The 19,873-nt window shown below is 43.9% G+C and overlaps 1 protein-coding gene across 1 annotated transcript in view; it reads left to right on the forward strand.

Moving 5' to 3' along the window:
• CCDC149 (coiled-coil domain containing 149) overlaps positions 1 to 19,873 on the forward strand; it is a 95,387-nt gene that overhangs the window by 57,213 nt on the left and 18,301 nt on the right. Inside the window, 5 exon segments of the mRNA XM_057547345.1 lie at positions 8,570 to 8,686; positions 9,505 to 9,677; positions 10,391 to 10,463; positions 11,872 to 11,956; positions 14,000 to 14,144. Coding sequence (XP_057403328.1) covers positions 8,570 to 8,686; positions 9,505 to 9,677; positions 10,391 to 10,463; positions 11,872 to 11,956; positions 14,000 to 14,144 — 593 coding nt within the window.

A 19,873-nucleotide genomic window follows, 5' to 3' on the forward strand; every position in this document is an offset into this window, starting at 1 on the left:
CCTCTCCCTAGGCGTGCTATTTGCAGCAGTACACAAGGACCGGTGGGGGGGGGGGGGTGAGGAAGGGCTAACATCCACTCCTATTAATTCTTGCATCTGATCTTCCTAGTAACTCTGACAAATAGAGAGTCACTGTATAAGAATTATAACATACCAGCTATAACTGGGGACTGTACTTATAAAGCTCTTCAGAGAGTGATTATTGCATTGTATCTTCACATTCCAAGGATGGAAACCCCCAGAGCTGGAGTTGTGCAGTGCACAGGCCGGGCAGCCATACATAGCTGTTGTGTCTACAAGATAGCTTTTATTCTTACTGTAGACTGAATGTGCCCCCATCCCAAATTCATATGTTGAAACCTGATCCGAAATGTGATGGTATTAGGAGGTGGGGGCTTTGGGAAGTGATTAGGTCATGACAGCAGAGCTCTCATGAATGGGATTAGTGCCCTCATAAAAGAGACCCCAGTGAGCAATTTTGCCGCCTCTACCAAGTGAGGACACAGTGAGACGACAGCTGACTATGAACCGGGAAGTGGGCCCTCACTAGACCACGAACCTACCAGTGTCTTGGTCTTGGACATCCTAGACTCCAACTGTGAGAAGTAAATGTTTGTTGTTTATAAGCTACTCAGTCTATGGTATTCTGTTACAGCAACCTACACAGACTAAGACAGGAGTTGGTACTAAGAAGTGGGCTGCTGCTATAACAAATACCTAAAATGTGGAAGCAGCTTTGGAACTGGGTAGTGGGTAGAGACTGGAAGAGTTTTGAGGTTCCTGCTTGAAAAAGCCTGTTGTCCTTCACAGCACTGCTGTGAATGGACCATTAAGGGCAATTCTGGTGAGGACTCAGAAAAAAAAAAAAAGAGAGCTGTGGAGAAAGCGTCCATCTTCTTGGAGAATACTTAAGTCATCCTGAACAGAATGTTGGTAGAAATATGGACAGTAAAGGCCATTCTGATGAGGCCTCAGATGGAAATGAGGAACACGTTATTGGATGCTGGGGAAAAGGCCATCCTTGTTATAAAGTGGCAACAACCTGGCTGAACTGTGATTGAGTTCTATTGTTTTGTGGAAGGTAGAACTCGTGAGCAATGAAACTGGATATTTAGCTGAGGAAATTTCTAAAAAATGTGTTGAAGGAGCAGGCTGGTTTCTCCTGACTGCTTATAAAATGTGAGAAGAGAGAGATGATTTGAAGATGGAATTGTTCAGCAAAAAGGAACCAGAATTTAAAGATTTGGAAAATTCTCAGCCTGTCCATATTGCAAAAAATGAGAACGCTAAGGGTGTTGGCCAAACAACCGTTTGGTAAGGAGATTAGTATGGATTAGAGGCCGGGCGCTATTTTTCAGGGCAAGAGAAGAATGACACGGAAGGTAATTCAGAGCCCAGCAAGGCTGCCAGTCCCGCCACAGGCCTAGAGTGCATGGCTCTGGGGGACAGATTGCCTTCACCTGGGTTAGAATGGAGGGGGCCTCCCAGAGCCCCAGGGCTGAGACCCCAGCCCGGTAGAGCTGCAGGGCACCAGAGCAGAGCCACTGCAGAGCTGTCCTGCCAAGCCTTGGCGGTGATGTTGCCAGTGGGCCTGGAAGGCAGAGCATCGAGCCAGAGGATTAGTCCTGAGCCTTAACATTTAACGTTGTTTGATCTGTTAGGTTTTGGACTTACTTGAGACCTGTCACCCCTTCCTTCTTTCCTATTTCTGCCTTTTGGAATGGGAATGTCGCTCCTGCGTGTGTCCCACCTTTGTATTTTGGAAGCACATAACTTGCTAGGTTTCACAATTTCACAGGTGGAGAGGAGTCTGCCTCAGGATGCAGTTCACCTCGAGTCTCACCCATACCTGATTTAGATGATATTTAGATGAGGTTTTGGACTTTAGACTTAAGAGTTGATGCTGGAACCAGTTAATTCTTTGGGGGTTATTGGGATAGAGTAAATGTATTTCACGTGTAAGAAGAACATGAATTTGGGGATAATCATGGTTGGAATGCTATAGACTGTGTCCCCTCCCAAAAATTCATATGTTGAAACCTCATCCCCAGTGTGATGGTATTTGGAGTTGGGAGCCATTGGGAGGTGATTAGATCATGAAGGTGGAGCTCTCATGAATGGGATTAGTGCCCTTATAAAAGGGACCCTAGAGAGCTCTCTCACCCCTTCCTCCATGTGAGGACACAGAAAAAAGACAGCCATCTATGAACTAGGAAGCAGGCTCTCACCAGACACCCAATCTGCTAGCACCTTGATCTTAGACTTCCCAGCATCTAGAACTATGAGAAATAAATGTTGGTTGTTTATAAGCCATGCAGTCGATGGTAGTCTGTTATAGCAGCCTGAATGGACTAAGGCAATCTCCACTTTCAAAAACACTAAAGTCACCTGGGGCTCAGTGAGGCTAGATGACAGCCAAAGACATGTGACTAGGACCAGCAGATACAGGATCTGAACACAGATAACACCTGGAGAATAATAGCTGCTCCTGCTGCCAGCTGCCTTCCTCCCACTGTCTGTTGGGGAAAATGGATTCAGGCAAATGAAAACAAGATGAGGGAGAGACTGTTGAGGGCTATGAGGGACGAAGCCCAAGAAGAGATCAAGGAAGAAGCGAGTCATTCCGACTGGGGGGGCCTTGGCGGGACCAGAGTTTGAGCAGGGCTTTGGCAGAGGAGTTGGACTCCATCGTCAGGGTGGGGGAAGAGCGCCCAAGAGCCTTTTGTCACATCGTTTTGCAGCCCTGTCCCTCAGCCACATCCCAGCTGCAGCTGCACCTCATCCATAAGTGGACGACTCACACCCATAATTCATTCATAAACGTTTATTTCCATCTAAATCAGCAAATGGATGCATCTCCTGGTGGCTGTGCGCGTGCCTCTCAGGGCACTGATCCACTTCAAGCGTTGGCACAGGGAGGCTAGCTGTGCAGTTTTGATGGCCCCATTGGAGGAAATCAAGCCCTCCGAGCAGTTGCTTCATAGAGCTTCCAAGGTGGGAAATCAGCCTCATTGCCCGCAGTCTACAGATAAGTTTGGCTCAGCAGCTCGGCCGCCTCCAGCTTAGAAGAAAGATCGGACTTCCCCAGTGGGCGTATGTGTGGGGAAACTCACGTGGAGGAGGACACCAATGGTCACAGCAGTAATCGTAATAGCAGCTGACATTGATCAAGCAAGCACTTTTTATGTTCCAGGGGCTGTGCTAAGTATGGTAGAGAAATCTCATCTTCTCTTGCTTGGGACTAGGTTCTAAAGTCAGCGGGTAAGAGGCAAAAACTTGTGTCTAGCAGAAATTCACCTTGTTGGTCTCTTAAATTGTCCATAAAGTTCAGGGCAAGTGGCCATGTGTCTCCTGAACAGGAGTCTTATGTATAAATATGAACGGTATGATTTTGTCTAAATGTATTATCAGTCCCTCTCCCACCTTGCTCTCAGTCTGGGACATTGAAAGCAGGGGTGGGTAGAGCCACCAATTTTTAAAATTTTTATTTCTCTCCCATCCCCTCTTCTCCATCTCTCTCTTCCTCCTCTTGGTTCTCCCCCTCATCTTTTTGCCAAACACATACATTTGAATTCCCCTAAGTTAAATGCTCATTTAATACAATTTCACTCTCTTACTTCGTGTTTAATGTTGGGTAGGGGAAATTGCTCCCTCTACTCCTCTTGATTTCTCTCTGTTTTTTTTTTTTTTTTTGGCAGTCCCACAGGACATACAGGATCTTAGTCCCCCAACCAGGAATTGAACCCTGAAGTGGAAGAGTGGAGTCCTAACCACTGGACCAATAGGGAATTCCCCCCTTCTTGATTTCTTGTGGTTGGACATGAGACAGATTAACAAGAGAAAAAGACACACTTTTTAATTCATGCTGGTCCCATAGACATGGGACCTAAGAAATGCCCAAAGCAGATAACTTTTATACTTTTTAGACAAAGAAATAATAAATTTGGGAGGAGTTGACAGGACAAAGAAACTTAGGTTCGGGCTGCCCAATTAGTGAAGAATCTAAACCGAGTTTGGGCTTGGGGTAGTAAATTAAAGCAGTAACAGGGTTTGTTTATACTGGTTTCTCGCCCGAATCCCCATCTCTGGCGATAAGGGCATCCTTCTACCTCCAGATGCAGGAGGGCACCCTTCACACGAGAGATTTTTTTTTCCTGCTTTCAGGGTGACAGAAAGGAGGGTCAGAGTGTCCCTTGTGTGTTGGCCATTTCTTAAGTAACTTTAATTCAAAATAATAAATATGCCATTGAGGCACATCTGGGAGCAGCCTACTCTGGGCCCCAACAGTTACAGCAACCTTGGACAGTAAAAAGCTGTACTGTTACTGTCGTATTCTTACAGTGAAGGACACTAAGACTCAGAGAAGTTTAGGCATATACCTGAGATTGCACAGCTCTCGAACTTGGCCCCAGGACACCTCCCCACCCCCCGGCAGGTGGACTCCAGAGCCCGTCAGCTGTCAGCTGGGAAGGCAAGAGAACTCTCCCTGGGGCTGCCATCCCTGTTACGATGGCCTCCTTGGGCCCCTTCAGCTGATTGAACTTGAGTGTCAGACCCAACCAGTGATCCAGCTTTTACCAACTTGGGCCTCACTTTTAAAAATAAGTGTTTCATCCAGTCCAGCCCTGAGATTTAATAGCCGATATCGTATGCACATTAAACACCAAATGATTGTTAACATGTTTATTGAAGCTTAACAGGCATCCAGTATATAAAAGATGACTCTCTTATATGGCTGTCAGACCTCAATAAACATGTTTAATAATTAATTGGCATTAAGCAAACATAATTGTGTGATTCTAAATTAAGTGTTCGGCGAAGCGTACTGTGAATGGAAAACCTCAGTGGTGTTTTATTACTTAAAGTTCAGGCTGTCAGTCTGGCTTTTCACATACGAAGAAAAGCACCCTGCTTTCAAAGCTGTGTCGCAGACCTCCTGTTGCCTCATGCCAAAAACGGCACAGGCCTTCTTGTTCCTAGACCCTTTCATCTGAGAAATGTTTCTTACTTGGTTAGCTGTTTGTCTTTCTGTGTATTCACCTGGCGTTCTGAAAGTCCTGAGCCAAGACTGTGATGTGAAAGATGTTTTCACATATTGGCTTTCAGGTAAATTAACCAGTTCTGACATAAACTCCGTTCCCCCCCAGTACAGCCGATTCTTGACATTTGCTATAGTTACATTCTCTAACATCACTGCAAACACTGAATTAGGGCATATTGAACCATTGTTCCTAGGGGAAATAGGAGATTAGGTTCCTCTGAGCCTCTGGTCACAGTATTTTTGTCACCTGATCAATATATAACTGTTTTCTGTGTGTTTCTGTTTAAAGTCACCTTAGTTAATTTATACTGTTGATTCTTTAACATTGAACTCACAGCCGATAGCACTGTAACTCGTGCCTGAAGGAAGCTCATCTAACACACGTCTATTCTCCGTAAGGCACATTGTGGCCTCTCGTGCTCAGGAACATGAGACAACACTCCAGCACTGCACAGGAGGGCCATTCTAAATGGCAAAACACCAACAGAAAGCACAAAAATGTGGGAAAAAAAAGTGGCGCGAAAGAAACCATGAAAAGGACACTTGTTTACAGTATGAGCTAAATCAAGAAAGCAGAACATTGCCTTGTTCAACTTTAGCTGGGAACGTTCCTGTGGGATGCTTCCCATTTTTTGCAACTCTGTGTTTATCTGCACATGTCCCCTCATGATGCAAAAGCACCATGAATGCTGATTTTGAGGCTACAAATAAATTTGCATTATGCAAGTATACAAATACAGAATCCTTGAGCTTTGGAATGGGGATTCCATTAAGCACGGCCATCTGTGTACCTAAGTGCCATGTGTCCTCTGCTAGGCCTCTGTACAAGCTGTTGCACCTGCCTGGAACATTGTGTGCTGATCCTAATGATGCATTTGCTCATAGTAGGTGCACAATAAATATATGTCCAGTTCATCTGACTAGTTTTCAAATAAGGACCCCAAATATATGTCATTTGAAAATGCTCTTTACTTTTCACTAGTCATCATTTCCTGCACAGTTCATTGCTGTTATTTATTATTCCTATATAGTTAATATTCTACCTTGGCTTTTAACTTTCTCACCTGCCCCTAAATCCTTAGGGACTTGAAAAATAAAGCTATTCTCTCTATTGGCAACAAATCCCTTAGGATCCACGCAGGAACGAGGAAGAGCATATACCCCAGCAGGTATTCCTGGATGGGTTGGATCTGTGTGGCAGCAAAAAACTGTCCCCAGGATTTCATCCATATATGAAGCCCATCTGCACACACCCTACAGGGAGGTGGAGGAATCAGTCTTACAACCTCTTTTGAAGAAGCATCAGGAAGCAGTGCTGTAAAGCTAAAAAAGCACTCTAATGGCCACCTGCTTGGCACTGATCGGCATGTAGGGGATGCTCTGGGACCACTGGACCTTTCTGGAGTCTCTAACATATTTTCCATCATGGCCCTACTGGAAGGTTTGGAGCTGCACATGGAGCTCGGCCCCAGAGACTGGGAAAGCCAAGGGTTCTGCCGGGATCCTTTGGAAAATTACCTTTTTAGGACTAGAATTTAGTTCCTAGGGATTTAAAAATATTTAAAAAGTACGTTATGAAAGTCATGTATACTTATTTTAAAAGTTAGAAAACAAAGAACAGGTAGCATACAGTCTTGCATCACCTAAACTTACACATTTAAGGGTTTTAGTGTATTTGGTGATTTTTTTCTTTTGTATGTGGGTTCTTAGTATAATTTCAATCATACTGCATATATTTTTTTTCGGCTGTGCCGCACATCATGTGGGATCTTAGTTCCCCGACCAGTGATCAAACCCGTGCCCCCTGCACCCCCTGTATTGGAAACTCGGAGTCTTAACCACTGGACTGCCAGGAAAGTGCCTTTATTTAAACATTTTTTTAAATTATTTATTTATTTATTTTCTGGTTACACTGTGTGGCTTGTGGGATCTTAGTTCCCTGACCAGGGATTGAACCCAGGCCCCCAACTGTGGCAGCATGGAGTCCTAACCACTGGACTGGCAGAGAAGTCCCCAAACTGCGTATTCAAGTTAGTTTTCTGCTTTTTTTCCCACTTAGTGTGGCAGCATCCGCATGTCCATGGTACTACATAGTTCACATCAACCTCATTTTAAACAGCTGGAAACTTGCTGTTTGATTGATTGATCAAACAGTCAATCAGTTGATTGACTGCATTATCATTTGCTAGCCATTCCACTGTTGTTGGACATTGTTTCTATTTTTTTTCTTACTGTTTCTATAAATAACAGCACAATCTACTTTTTTCTTTTTTCCTAAAGCTAGTCCATGTCTGGGATTATTTTTAGCCCAGACTGTCAGAAGTAGAGTTACTGGATCCTTGGATAGGGACACTTTTTTTTTTTTTTTTTTTTTTTTTTTTGCTTTTTAAAACTTTATTTCGACATAACTATGGGTAGAGAAATACGTTCATATGGGTTAATAGAATGCAATTTAACTTATCCTACACAATTTGGACCAAAAACCTGGTACATGGTTTGCTTCAAAAAAAAAAAAGGGATTTGAAATCTGGTTTATTTTTCATCTATTACAAATGTATATATATATATATATAAAGATCCTCCATCAAATGCTGCTAAAGCAAACAGCAAGAGCCTAGAGAAATTAACCTCTGGTTTGTCTCTGAAAATTAACAGGTATTGCACTGTAAAACTTTACAAAACCGGAGCAACAAAACATTGTAATGTTTCAGTGCCAGCTCACAGAGTTCAGTAACTAATGGATGTTGATGAGGGTGAGGAGAGCCTATGTATACATGTGAAAATATAAAAGGTATCCGATCTAGTTAATATTGCATGTAGATCCCGAATCTACTCAAACCAAGATTCAGATAATTTCTTAAATCTGAATTAACACTATCAATCCAGTTCATCTGCTGAGGTCAGAAAGGAAACTCTGCACAGTAGCTGTTTTCCTGAGTTGTGCAACAAAGAAAATTAAGTTTCTTCCCCAGCGTTTTAGTCCAGAACTACAGCAAAGTATTTCATCCATTGTCAACATTCATGGGGTGAGAGGCGATGAGGTTACTTGGGCTTAAATCTGAATTAGCACTCAGATGCAAGAGTCAGATAGGGACATTTTTAAGGCTCTTGATAACATAGCCTAATTGTTAAGAATGTGGGAGCATGCCCATCTTAGCAGATACTTTACAACATTGTGTTATCATTTTTTAATCTTTGCTAAGTTTAAAAGAGACACAGAGTTTTTTCCCTCACTATGGCGGGGCTAAACAGGCTATCCCCCTTCAGATGCCCAGGCCTGTGTTCCCGTTACCCTTATAGGTGTATGTGTGCACACGTGTGTCTGTACATGCAATATGGATTTTTAATTTTTTTTTTAATTAATGATATTGGCAAGAAATTTCTTTGTCGTGTGCCTTTCTCCAGTATTTCTTGGAAAATCTTAACTTCCAACACGTTCTGCCTAGTATGCTTGGGGTTTTGTTTGGATCTATTCGTTTTAACTCTCTCTCCCTCTCTCTCTTCTTTTTCTACCAATGGAAAATGCAGCTCTTGAGAATGACAATTGCCAAACAGAGGCTGGGAGACGAAGAAATCGGCGTGCGGCACTTTGCAGCCCATGAGCGTGAAGATTTGGTTCAGCAGCTGGAGAGAGCAAAGGAACAGGTTATCGCCAACATCTGTTATGAGTGGGGGATATGTTTGCACAGCTGGACATGACACAGAGAAGAGTAGACTGTGCCCCAATTTCTCAGAGACTGTGGAGTGCTTGGAACGCAGTCAGAGGAGGAAGGAAGATGCAGTTTGAATGCATTTACTCCCTCTGTTCTCTGCTAGGTTCCCAAGCAGCCTTTTGCATTTCTGTCTTCCAGCAGGTCTGCTCTCTTACTTTGGGTGCCATTGTTCTGAACACAACGAGAAACCTCCGCCATAACCAGGATAGACAGGGAGAGAACAAACATGACACACTGGCCTTAATTTGCAAGTTTCTGCTGAAATGCTGAGTGGATGCTTTTTAGGCAAAATCTCCACGGGTACCGAGCCCTAGTTAGGGAACAGCTTAGAGAGCCTAGACTTCATTTTTCTTCTCTCACTAATTGGTTTTGAAGAGCAGAACATGATTTCTGGGTCTAGAGTGGTTTGAAAAAGTATGTATTTGTAAGACACTGGCTGTTGTTCCCAATATCTGGATTTGCCCTCTCCGAGCCCCTGGCTTTAGGGCAGGCTGCAGTTGGTAAGTGATCGGTTCTGTGTTTCCAAGCTGCTGCAATCCATCTCATCTTGGATATAGTAAGTGTCTGGCCGGAAGTTGTTCCTTGCTTTTAGCTTTTATCATCTTCCGATGTGTGGCGCTTATGGTTTTATACCAGGTGCTGGTATTGATAAGCTCTCTAAAAGTCGGTCAGCCAAGTGGAAGGCTCGTCTCTAACCATAAAGCTGATGTCTGCAGAACACCTTGAGTAAGGGCACTTCTTTGGTTTCAGATTGAGTCTCTGGAGCATGACCTGCAGGCCTCTATGGACGAGCTTCAGGATGTTAAAGAAGAGCGGTCTTCCTACCAGGACAAAGTCGAGAGGCTCAACCAGGAGCTAAACCACATCCTGAGCGGCCACGAGAACCGAATCATTGACGTGGATGCCCTATGTATGGAGAACAGGCAAGTGACCAGTCCCAGGCCTGCACTCGGGTAGGATGCTGGCTCTCCACTTGCCTGCAGCCTGGGAGTTATTTGCAGCCCTATTTACATTTAAGAAAATAGCCTTACAGTGAAAGGAAAGTCTCAACCCTAAAACAGTGATATTAATGTCACACGTTAGTTGTAGAAGTAAGAAAAGAAGAACCACATGCTTACATGCCTATATCCATGCCCTCTTTCCCCCTGCCCTCCCCGGCTGGGTGAGAAGGGTAGGGAACCAGTGAAAGCTGCTTATTATTGCTATCAAGAGGACAGAAAAGAATAAGAAAATAAATTGAGAAATTCCCTTAGCTGTGTCTTTTCCCAGAGGCAAATTTCAGTGTGTGTATGTGACTAACTTAATGCTGTGTCTGGTATTGCCTCTTGCTGCCTTGCTTCCCAGTGGAATCATCTTAATGAGAATTATGTGAAAACTGTGTTGATATCCCTTAGGGGATCTCTGCAGAGGGCTGTCCTAAAGTGAGGTTTCAGTGATTTGGGCGTATTTGACCTTGATCACATCCATTTAAGAAGAGGTCACCAAGATGCACCTTTTCTGCTTTCGGTGGTGGGAAGGCATTGTATGTAAAAGGTGGCTCTTTGGGTGTGTGGTTTTCTTTTTTTCCTCTCCTACTTGAGTGTATGTTTTTTATTTTGCCTCCAAACACTTCCTAGTTGTATATATTCTTTTTCAGGTACCTTCAAGAGAGATTAAAGCAACTTCATGAAGAGGTCAACCTCTTGAAATCTAACATTGCCAAATACAAGGTAGAAAATCATGACGGTGACGGTGATGATTCACTATTGTACATCTAAATGTCATTCTATTTTAATTCCCTTTTATGTGCCAAAGATACTCTAGTGCTTGCCTGCCCTCCCAGATAGTTCAATAAGAGCTTTAACTGAGGAACCAGTAAGAATTAAACCCCAAACAGCAAACACAACAAAAACAGGTTTTGCAAGAGCTCCTTCCATTGTCTGGACAGGGCACACTGACACCTCCAGAATCTGGATGTGACCACTATACAGCCTCAGTCTATATTAAATTAGGTTTCCTACTTTTCTATAAAGTGTTCTGTCATCAGATGTTCTTTGTCTCCTAATCATCCATAAGAAAATGATTTCCGAGCAATGAAGGAACAAAGATTGGGAAATCACAACCTAAACGATAATGTTCACGTCACACTAAAAGGACAGAATGTTTAAATTCTCCCCGCTGTTATTTAGTCTAATTCCAGTGCCATTAGTTAGATAATATCTGTTTCTGCAGATGTTAGTTGTAAGTGTTATAATTAGCAAAATCTCCTGGGTTTCTCTGCTTTGAAAATAGATTGATTTCTCTTCCTGAGGGTGAAGTTTTATAGCCATCTCAATACTGGGGCAGCCATCTCATATTCCTGGCTTTTGACGTTCACTTTTTTCTCAGAAGTCTCCATGCTGTTCTTCCTTTTCCATTCTGGGGCGGGGGGGGCGCTCCACTTGAGTTTACACCCATCTATATATACACGCACAGCCAAAGAAGAATACAGCTCTTAAAGTTGTATAATTAATACATAATTTAAAAAATGTGTATATGCATTCACTTAACAACATTTATTCAGTTCTTCTATGTGCCAAGCACTGGCTGTATAGCACATATCAATTTTAATGTAACGTTCTGTTCTAGGAGTGACACATATGCACTTCCTTAATCTTGAGTCTATGGCAGATTTCATTAATCAATCATGGCTTTTCTTCCAGCCCAGCCACAGAAACCTTCCAGACACCACTAATGATCTTTTGGCATTGCTCTATGAAAGTAAACCTAGTCTCCATCTCATGTCTGTTTGGAAGGGGTTTCCATAACTAGTGACTTCACACATTAGACTGAGTTCTTGCTTCAGATTTGATTTAATTTAACGAATATGCATTGAGTACCTTCTATATATAGGAGGATATAATTGCTGTAATTCTGCTGGGCACCAACTTAAAAAAAAAAAAAAAAAACCTCTTTACCAGGTCCATAAAAATCATAACTCTCTGGCAGGGACTCTGAATTTTAAAAGTTGGGCTAGCATTTGGAGTTTGTAAAGAGTTCTTGTGTGCTGGATGGGAGGATGCATCTACCAGAATTAGGTATTTTTCCATTATTGGCTTTTCTGACAGAGGTTTTTGTTTTCTCCCAATGCTGCTTTAGAATGCTCTTGAGAGACGGAAAAACTCAAAAGGCCAGGGTAAATCCAGCAGCAGTGCTCTGACTGGAGTCCTGTCTGCAAAGCAAGGTAGGGGTCATTTTCTGGGAGGGACCACCTACGATCACAGAATGCTAGCACTGTGGGTCCACATCTTGTTTTCTGAACTGGGAATGGAAGTGATTCTTAGAGCAGTCACCCCCAAACTTCCACCTGCATCAGGATTGCCTGGAGGGCTTATTAACACACAGATTACTGGGTCCCACCTCAGAGTTTCTGATTTAGTAGGTCTAGGGTGAGCCCAGAGAATATGCATTTCTAAAAAGTTCCCAGATAATGCTGATGCTGGTTCGGGGGACCCTGCTTTGAGAGCTGCTGCATTAGAGGTCTCTCTAATGACTGGACCCCATTTGCATCTATTCCCCTAACTATGCTCCTCTTTCCAGAATGTTTTCCCTTCTGTAATCACTAGGTTAGCATCTCCAAGTGTCCGTTCCATCCTCATTGAGTTTCTCCTTTTCCTGGCCTCTATGATCAGACTAGAAAAGTCTCACAGCTGCTGAAATCATTTTACCATGGCACATGTGCCTTTTTCAAAGAAGCTTTTATTGATTGCAATTTTGTTCCTCCTCCTTCTTGTCGATTCCGATGAAAAATAATGATCTTCCAGGAACAGTCAGGGGGAATAAATAGCAGAGAGCTTGCTTCTGACACTTAATGTTTGGGAATTCAGTCCTAAACATCATCCTCAAGTAGACCGTGCTGGGCTGGCCTGCTTTGGGCTTGTTGGCAGTGCAGACCAGCAAGGAAAACGTGTCAGTCCTCATCAGAGCTACGGGGGATTAAAAAAAATTGCTGAATCTCCAGCCTACCTAATAATCAAGGCACTTTTCTAAGCAACTTCTTTTTTTTTTTTTTTCTTTTTCACTCAACTAGAAAAGGACACCCTAGGATTATTTTTAAAAAGAAAACTACAGTACTCTATAGAAACGTGAAGTAGCCCATCTAAGTATAGCTCTGGATACCCTTGATAGCCTTTGAACGTTGAATGTTTGAATGTTGAGACCCCATCCTGTCACCGACCTGGGACACACTAGCCACGCTCAAACACGCTGGCAGAGCAGTCAACCAGGCACAACCTTTCTAGAGAACCATTTGGTTCTCTGTTATAAAAAGCCTTAAACTGATCCCCTTTGAGCCAACAAGAAATGATTACAGACATATGCAAGCATTTTGCTTCAAGAAAGTTCTTCCTACATTAGTTATAATCAAAAACATTGGAAACAACATAATTGTCCAGGAGTAATTAAATAAATTACTGTAGATCTATGCATGGACTACTAAGCAGCCGTTACATTTTATATTTTAGTAGATATTCATGATGAGACATAAGGTTAAGTGAAAAAAGCAGAGCTTTTTCCCATTTTTGGAGAGAAATGTGTGAATTTGTGTGTCTACATATAGGCATATAGGAAATGGTGTTCAAAGATATATAATGAGAGATTTATATTATTTCTTCTTTTTTCTGTCTCATAGGAATACAAGTGGTTGTGGTCTCTTGGGGTTATCTCTTAGTTTCTAAAAACATGCATATACAAAATATATTTTGTATTCTAAATAATCTCCTACATTATCTTACCACCCACCAAGAGTACTGTGGGAAGCTGTGATATAAAGCCAGGAGCTCAGGACTAGAGTCATTTTCATTTGCATTGCTGTGTGACCTTCAGCTAATGTTGTTAATCCATCAGCACCTTGCTTTTCTGTCCATGAAATGGGAATAAATAACATTTTCCAGGTTCTTTTTAAAATTTGAAGCCTCAAATGAGTTAGTCAGCGTGAGTGTTTCAAAAGCATAAAATACTGGACAAATGCAAAAGATTATTATCCTTTAAAGAAAAGGTGTTGCTAAAAGTCCATGAGTACTTCCTCCTTTCTGTTTAACCCTCACACTAAATTTTATTTTTTTTTCCACTTTTGACACTTGAAGTGGACCCTTCAGTTACAACACAGTAGCGGGTGGAAGCCGGGAACTGATCCCAGCTTCATTATCCAGGAAGAACTGACACTGGTTTGCATTCCAACGTTCCAGAAGGATTTAAGACTGAGCTGTAAATTTTATATCCCACCCAGTTCAGGATCTGTTATCTGAGGACCACGGGTGCAGTCTCCCAGCTACTCCACAGTCCATCTCTGATCTGAAATCTCTGGCAACAGCCCTGTTGGAGACAATCCATGAGAAAAACATGGTGATCCAGCACCAGAGGCAGACCAACAAGTAGGTGGCTGGACCCTGGGGTGCAGGGCGGGCGGGAGATGTGTGAGACGACGACTATCAGCAGTGGGTGGCAACCAGGGGGTGGGTCTGCCGGCCTCAAGGGAAGAAGAGAAGAGCCCTTACATCTGGAGGGAAACTTACTGAGCTAGAACTGTGCTTCTGCATTATGACAGCATCTTGGCTCTCGGCTGGAACCAACATGGAAATAATACTGGTTCTTGCTTATTGAATGCTTACTCTGAGCCACTCACAGAGTAATGCATATTACCCGGCTGATTTTGATGGCATGCTTGCCCGGGGAACTTAATCTACTCTCCTCCACATCTTCTCTAGGAGAGGCACCTCCTCGTGCCATTTTAACCTCACAGCACAGCTTTCTCGGGCTCTGAATAGCAGGAACACCCAAGCATCAACTTACAGGCAGCTGGGCCTAGAATGGAGTCTCGTGCCACTTTTCCAGATCAGCAAAAAAGATGGTGAAAAGAAACAATAATTAAAACAGAATGTCTTATTTGGTTACTACAAATATGTTGGCTATGTTGGGCAAAATCAAGCAAGTTAAAGTAGCAGGTCAAGATGACAGAAGCAAAATTGGAAGTGTTCAGAGAATAAACAATAAATTAAAGCAAAAAACATCGCAAACAGGGCCAGCTTTGAGGACCAGCGACTCATGCAGTCACACATGGCCCAGTGCTCAGAAGGTCCCTGCACTTGGTCTAATCAATACTTTGCGTCACCATCTTCAAAATCTTAATCTTTTTTGAATAAGGGGGCCCTGAATTTTCATTTTGCGCTGAGCTCTGCAAATTACATAGCTGGTCCTGCTTATAAGACCTACATGTGGAAGCAAAATTTAAGCATGGAATACAGGAGCAAGTGCCCAAGGCTGGGCTTCCTGCAAGAACAGGGAGGGGTCAGGGAATCGGGAGCCTGGCGAGGCAGGGTGCAAGGAGAGAGGCAACTGGAAAATGATGGAGAGTATTGTAAAAACAAAATAACAAAAAGAGAGGCCGGGAGTGAAGGGAAGATTGAGCAAGAGATTAAGATATATATAAAAGAAGGCAGAGAGCAGTGGAGGGAGTCTGGGCAATCTCAGAGGGATGACAGGGGTAATTTATTGACAGAAGAAGTTTTAAAAATTCCTTTAAAAGAAATCTTAATCAAGGACTGAAACAGCCAGATGCTAAAATGGAGATATGCCTCGGGGGGAGGACGAAGAAACGGGAGTCTCCCCAGAAGAGGTACGAAGTCTGTTTTATTTCAGGTAGAATCCCCTGCACCCGGCAGTGTCCCCAGGAGCCTTCTCTGTCCTCACCAGCTCCCTATAAGGCCCCCACTGGGGCTCTTTCAAACCTCCTCAGGTCTTCTAAACCCTAGTCTGTTCCCAGCAGGTGACCTCAGCTCCTCTTTTACTGAGAAAACAAAGCCTGCCTATCATGAGCCACAAGGCTTACTGCTCCCGCCAAACCAATGTCTTCCATCCTATCCCTCGTCTCTGGGAAACACACCAACACACTGTCCTGTTGGTCCACACCTTCCTCCCTCCTTTGGAGCCCAGCTCTCCTGTGACCTCCTCTTTCAACCTCTTCAACTTCTGCCCCTCGTCCTGCTTCTGCATCTTCACCCAGAAACCTCCCAGATCTTCCTGAACCCCGCAAAGGGTTCCCGTGAATTCCACTCACCTCCAATATTTGTGAACAAGAGGCCACCTCTACTTCTTCAATAGCCACCCCCTTAACGTGTGTTCTGGGGGGCACCTGTGTTAGAATTACTTGGATGGGGTGCTTGTTTGGAAATGCAGATTTGGGGGGCTTTCTGGAGGGAATATCAGGATTCTGGATTTTAGCAAGCCCCCAGTGATGCCATGGGCAGGAACAAAAGATCACCTCGCTTCAATACCTCCCAAGACCCCTTCTGAATTTTCCATAGCAACCTTCCTTTGAAGGTCACCAGTACCCCCAAACCCCACTTTCTGAGTCTCTTTCATCTATAATTTCTCTTCATCCCAATTCCCGTCTTGAAACCCATCTTCTTGGATTCCTCCTACTCTCTGTACTGCCTCATTCCCTTCCCCCTCCTCCTCTTCCTCCTCCCTCCACCCCAGGCCACGTTCTCCTCCTCCTCCTCTTTTCTTTGGTCTCCTATCTTCTTCCCCCACTTGGGGGACCTCACTCCCTCTGTCTTTGCTTCTTGTTCTCTGCAGACTCTTCCTAGCACTCTTGTCCCCACCTCGCCATCGAGAGCAAGCCCCACATTTCCATCTGCTAGGTTGACAGTTTCCCCTGATATTTTTTTTCAGCTCCTCAAATTCAATGAGTCTAGAGTCTGGAGCATCCATCCCTTAGTACATTTTAAATACTTTAAAATGCTTGTGCCCTTTGACCCAGAGGGTCTGCTTCTAGGAATGTATCCTAAAGAAAAAAATCAGAATGAGGCCCTAGATTTATACATAAGGTGGTTCACTGTGGATTCATTTATAAGAATGAAAAAAATGGAAACAACCCAAATATTTTTAAATTGGAGAATGGTTAAGATTACAGTAAATCCATAAGGCACAACATCATGCAGCCATTTAAAGCGTGATTTGAAGAATATTTAACGTGCCCTGCTCACCATCCTAATACCTAGGTTTGACCAACTTCCACATCACTCAGGTTGAAGCTGTCCCAGGGCCAGTATGTTTGTCCATTTTGGTCACTATTCTCTCCCAGTGTGTCGGATAGTGCTGGGCCCACACTGGGTGCTCGTGATTATTTGATGAATGGATGATTGAATGTCCTCTAACCCTTTGTTCCTGTTCCCTTAATACTCACATGCAAACAGGCATTAAGTTTTATGGTTTTCATGCATTCATTCACTTATTCAATATATATTTCCTGAGTGCTTGCCAAGGTCCTTCAGTGTACATCTCCTACCTGCCCCTTCTTCTTCCTTCCCACCAGACCATTACCTTGTCCTTGGGAAGATCCTCCCGTCAACCCTCCATCCTCAGACCCCAGCTCACTGCTTGCCCGGCTACACTCAGACCCACCTGCCAGCTACAGTGCCTGTCACAACACAAGCCTCCACCGAAAAGCCCAGCTGAGTCCCACCGCCTGCCAAACTCAGTATCCCCAAGCTGCTGGCCTGACACTCCTGCCTCTTGTGACAGATTGATTTCCTTATACATTTCCTCCCATACTCCACTGCAACCACACACATCCCCAGGTGCCACGGGCTCTCACCCTCTGTTGAGAGAGACAGACATTTTCATTTTGCTGCCTTTATTTTTTTAATGTACCTTTCCATCTTTAACTACTCTTTAATAATTTTGAACCATCTGTTGATTTACATTTTAAAAGGTTGAGCAACAATATATCTCCAAACTACTGTTATCTCTCAGCCAGCCAATTCCCCTGCCTGGAAGAAACCACCATTCCTCCTTTTTTATGTATCCTCTCCAAGGATGCATATATAAGCAAACGCATAGTACATTTATATACACACACATAAATAGTCATATATATTTATATATAGATTTTCTTTTTTTTTTTAGTTTTTTTTTTTTTTTTTTTTACAAATGGTAGCTAGTATTCCTCAGAAAAAGTTTTTGTCACTGTCTTCCACCTTGCTTTTTTCTCTCATAACAATAGATCTTGAAGATTGCCTCATATCAGTACATAAAGTACCTAATGTGCCATTTTTAATACTTTGAGGGTCTGAAGTTTCACACTTTCAATAAATGTTTTATCCGGGGGTATGGAAAGAAACGAATGATACAACAGATGGAGTGGGAGCTCGGAATAAAGTGTGCATTTGGTCTGCTTGCTCTTGTCCCCCATGATTTAGCCTTTTGTACCTAAGATTTAAAAATAGCTTTGTTTGGGTGGAGCGTTAGAAGTAAGAATGCAGGTGCTCCGTTCTGTAAGCGTGTGCTCCCCCTACTGGCGCTTACCCTCCTACCCCCTCCCCACACGCACACCCCCCCCTACCGCCCCCACCCCCCCACACTGAGAAGGCCCAATGGGAGCCATCTTGAAGAACTGATGAATAAACCTAGGACTTTATATTTTGAGAGGAAGTTCAATTGATAAGCATTTTGCCTGAGGGACTTCTTGTGAGTTTGCAGTTGTCTAGCTATGGTTAAAGAACGGACGGGCTTCACGTGTCTTAGAAACAGGTGGCAAAGCATTAATGAAGAGACAGACGTTAAGAGTATGTCTCGGGCTTCCCTGGTGGCACAGTGGTTGAGAATCTGCCTGCTAATGCAGGGGACACGGGCTCGAGCCCTGGTCTGGGAAGATCCCACATGCCGCGGAGCGACTGGGCCCGTGAGCCACAATTACTGAGCCTGCGCATCTGGAGCCTGTGCTCCGCAACAAGAGAGGCCGCGATAGTGAGAGGCCCGCGCACGGCGATGAAGAGTGGCCCCCACTTGCCGCAACTAGAGAAAGCCCTCGCACAGAAGCGAAGACCCAACACAGCCATAAATAAATAAATAAATAAAAATTTAAAACACACACACAAAACAAATAACTCAATTTAAAAAAAAAAAAAAAGAGTATGTCTCACAGCACAGCACCTCTGGTCCTCCAGCCCTGCCCAACAAGCCATCACTCTGCCAGTGCTGGGGTGGTAGCCGCGGTGGTCAGTACGTGAGGATATGCTGGCCTTTCACTACCCTCTGTGCTTTGCCTAAAGCTCTTCACTGCTCTCCCCACTCCCTGGCCGGTGGTAGATAGCTTGGAAGTTCAAGGTCTTGGAAGCAGCGGGAGCTGTCGGGGATCAGAGCAGAGATTCAAAAGAAGGTCCCCTGGGGTGGAGATAGGGGGACACGGTTCTCTCCAGTCTGTGTGAGGCCATGGCCACCTCTTCCTCTTTGGGATCGGGCTCCCCCCCAGGACCCTCACTCAGAGATTCTTGCTTGCTGTGTTGTCCAGAAAGCAAGGACAGAGGTACAGTGGTGGCCAGCTCCTGGGTTCGTTCTGTCTTTGCAGATTTCCTGTGATGTTGCTATCATCGGAAACTACTACTGAAAATCTCTCTAGAAGCCTGGCATCTGGAGGATTTTTCTAGACTACTGGGTAGACATATGCTGAAATCTCCCCTATCCTAAAACAAGCCACCGCTAAATAAAAACTTTATTTTAAAATCTCCCCCGTCCTACAAAAAAAAAAAAATCTCTCTCAAACCTGTTTATGCCTCAGGCTACTGCCCTGGCTGTCTCCTTGGATTCCCTGCTAAACTACTTGAAGTCATCTATATTCACTGCTTCAACCTTCTCATAGGCTGCTTTTCCCACCCCTGTCACTTGGATTCTGGATTTCACCCCTTCCTCTGTCTTGTAACAGCTCTCTCAAGGGTGGGGCATGTCTTCTTAGTGGACTTTTTCTGTTTCTTTTTTTTTTTTTATATTTTATTTTTTAATTTTTAATCTTTTTTTTGGCTGTGTTGGGTCTTCGTTTCTGTGCGAGGGCTTTCTCTAGTTGCGGCAAGCGGGGGCCACTCTTCATCGCGGTGCGCGGGCCTCTCACTATCACGGCCTCTCTTGTTGCGGAGCGCAAGCTCAGTAGTTGTGGCTCATGGGCCTAGTTGCTCCGTGGCATGTGGGATCTCCCCAGACCAGGGCTCGAACCCTCATCCCCTGCATTAGCAGGCAGATTCTCAACCACTGCGCCACCACGGAAGCCCCTTTAGTGGCCTTTTTCATCCTGTGTGACCACCTTCTAGAATAAGACGATACTGACCAT

The sequence above is a fragment of the Balaenoptera acutorostrata genome, chromosome 5 (assembly GCF_949987535.1).
Source record: "Balaenoptera acutorostrata chromosome 5, mBalAcu1.1, whole genome shotgun sequence".
Taxonomy (NCBI): domain Eukaryota; kingdom Metazoa; phylum Chordata; class Mammalia; order Artiodactyla; family Balaenopteridae; genus Balaenoptera; species Balaenoptera acutorostrata.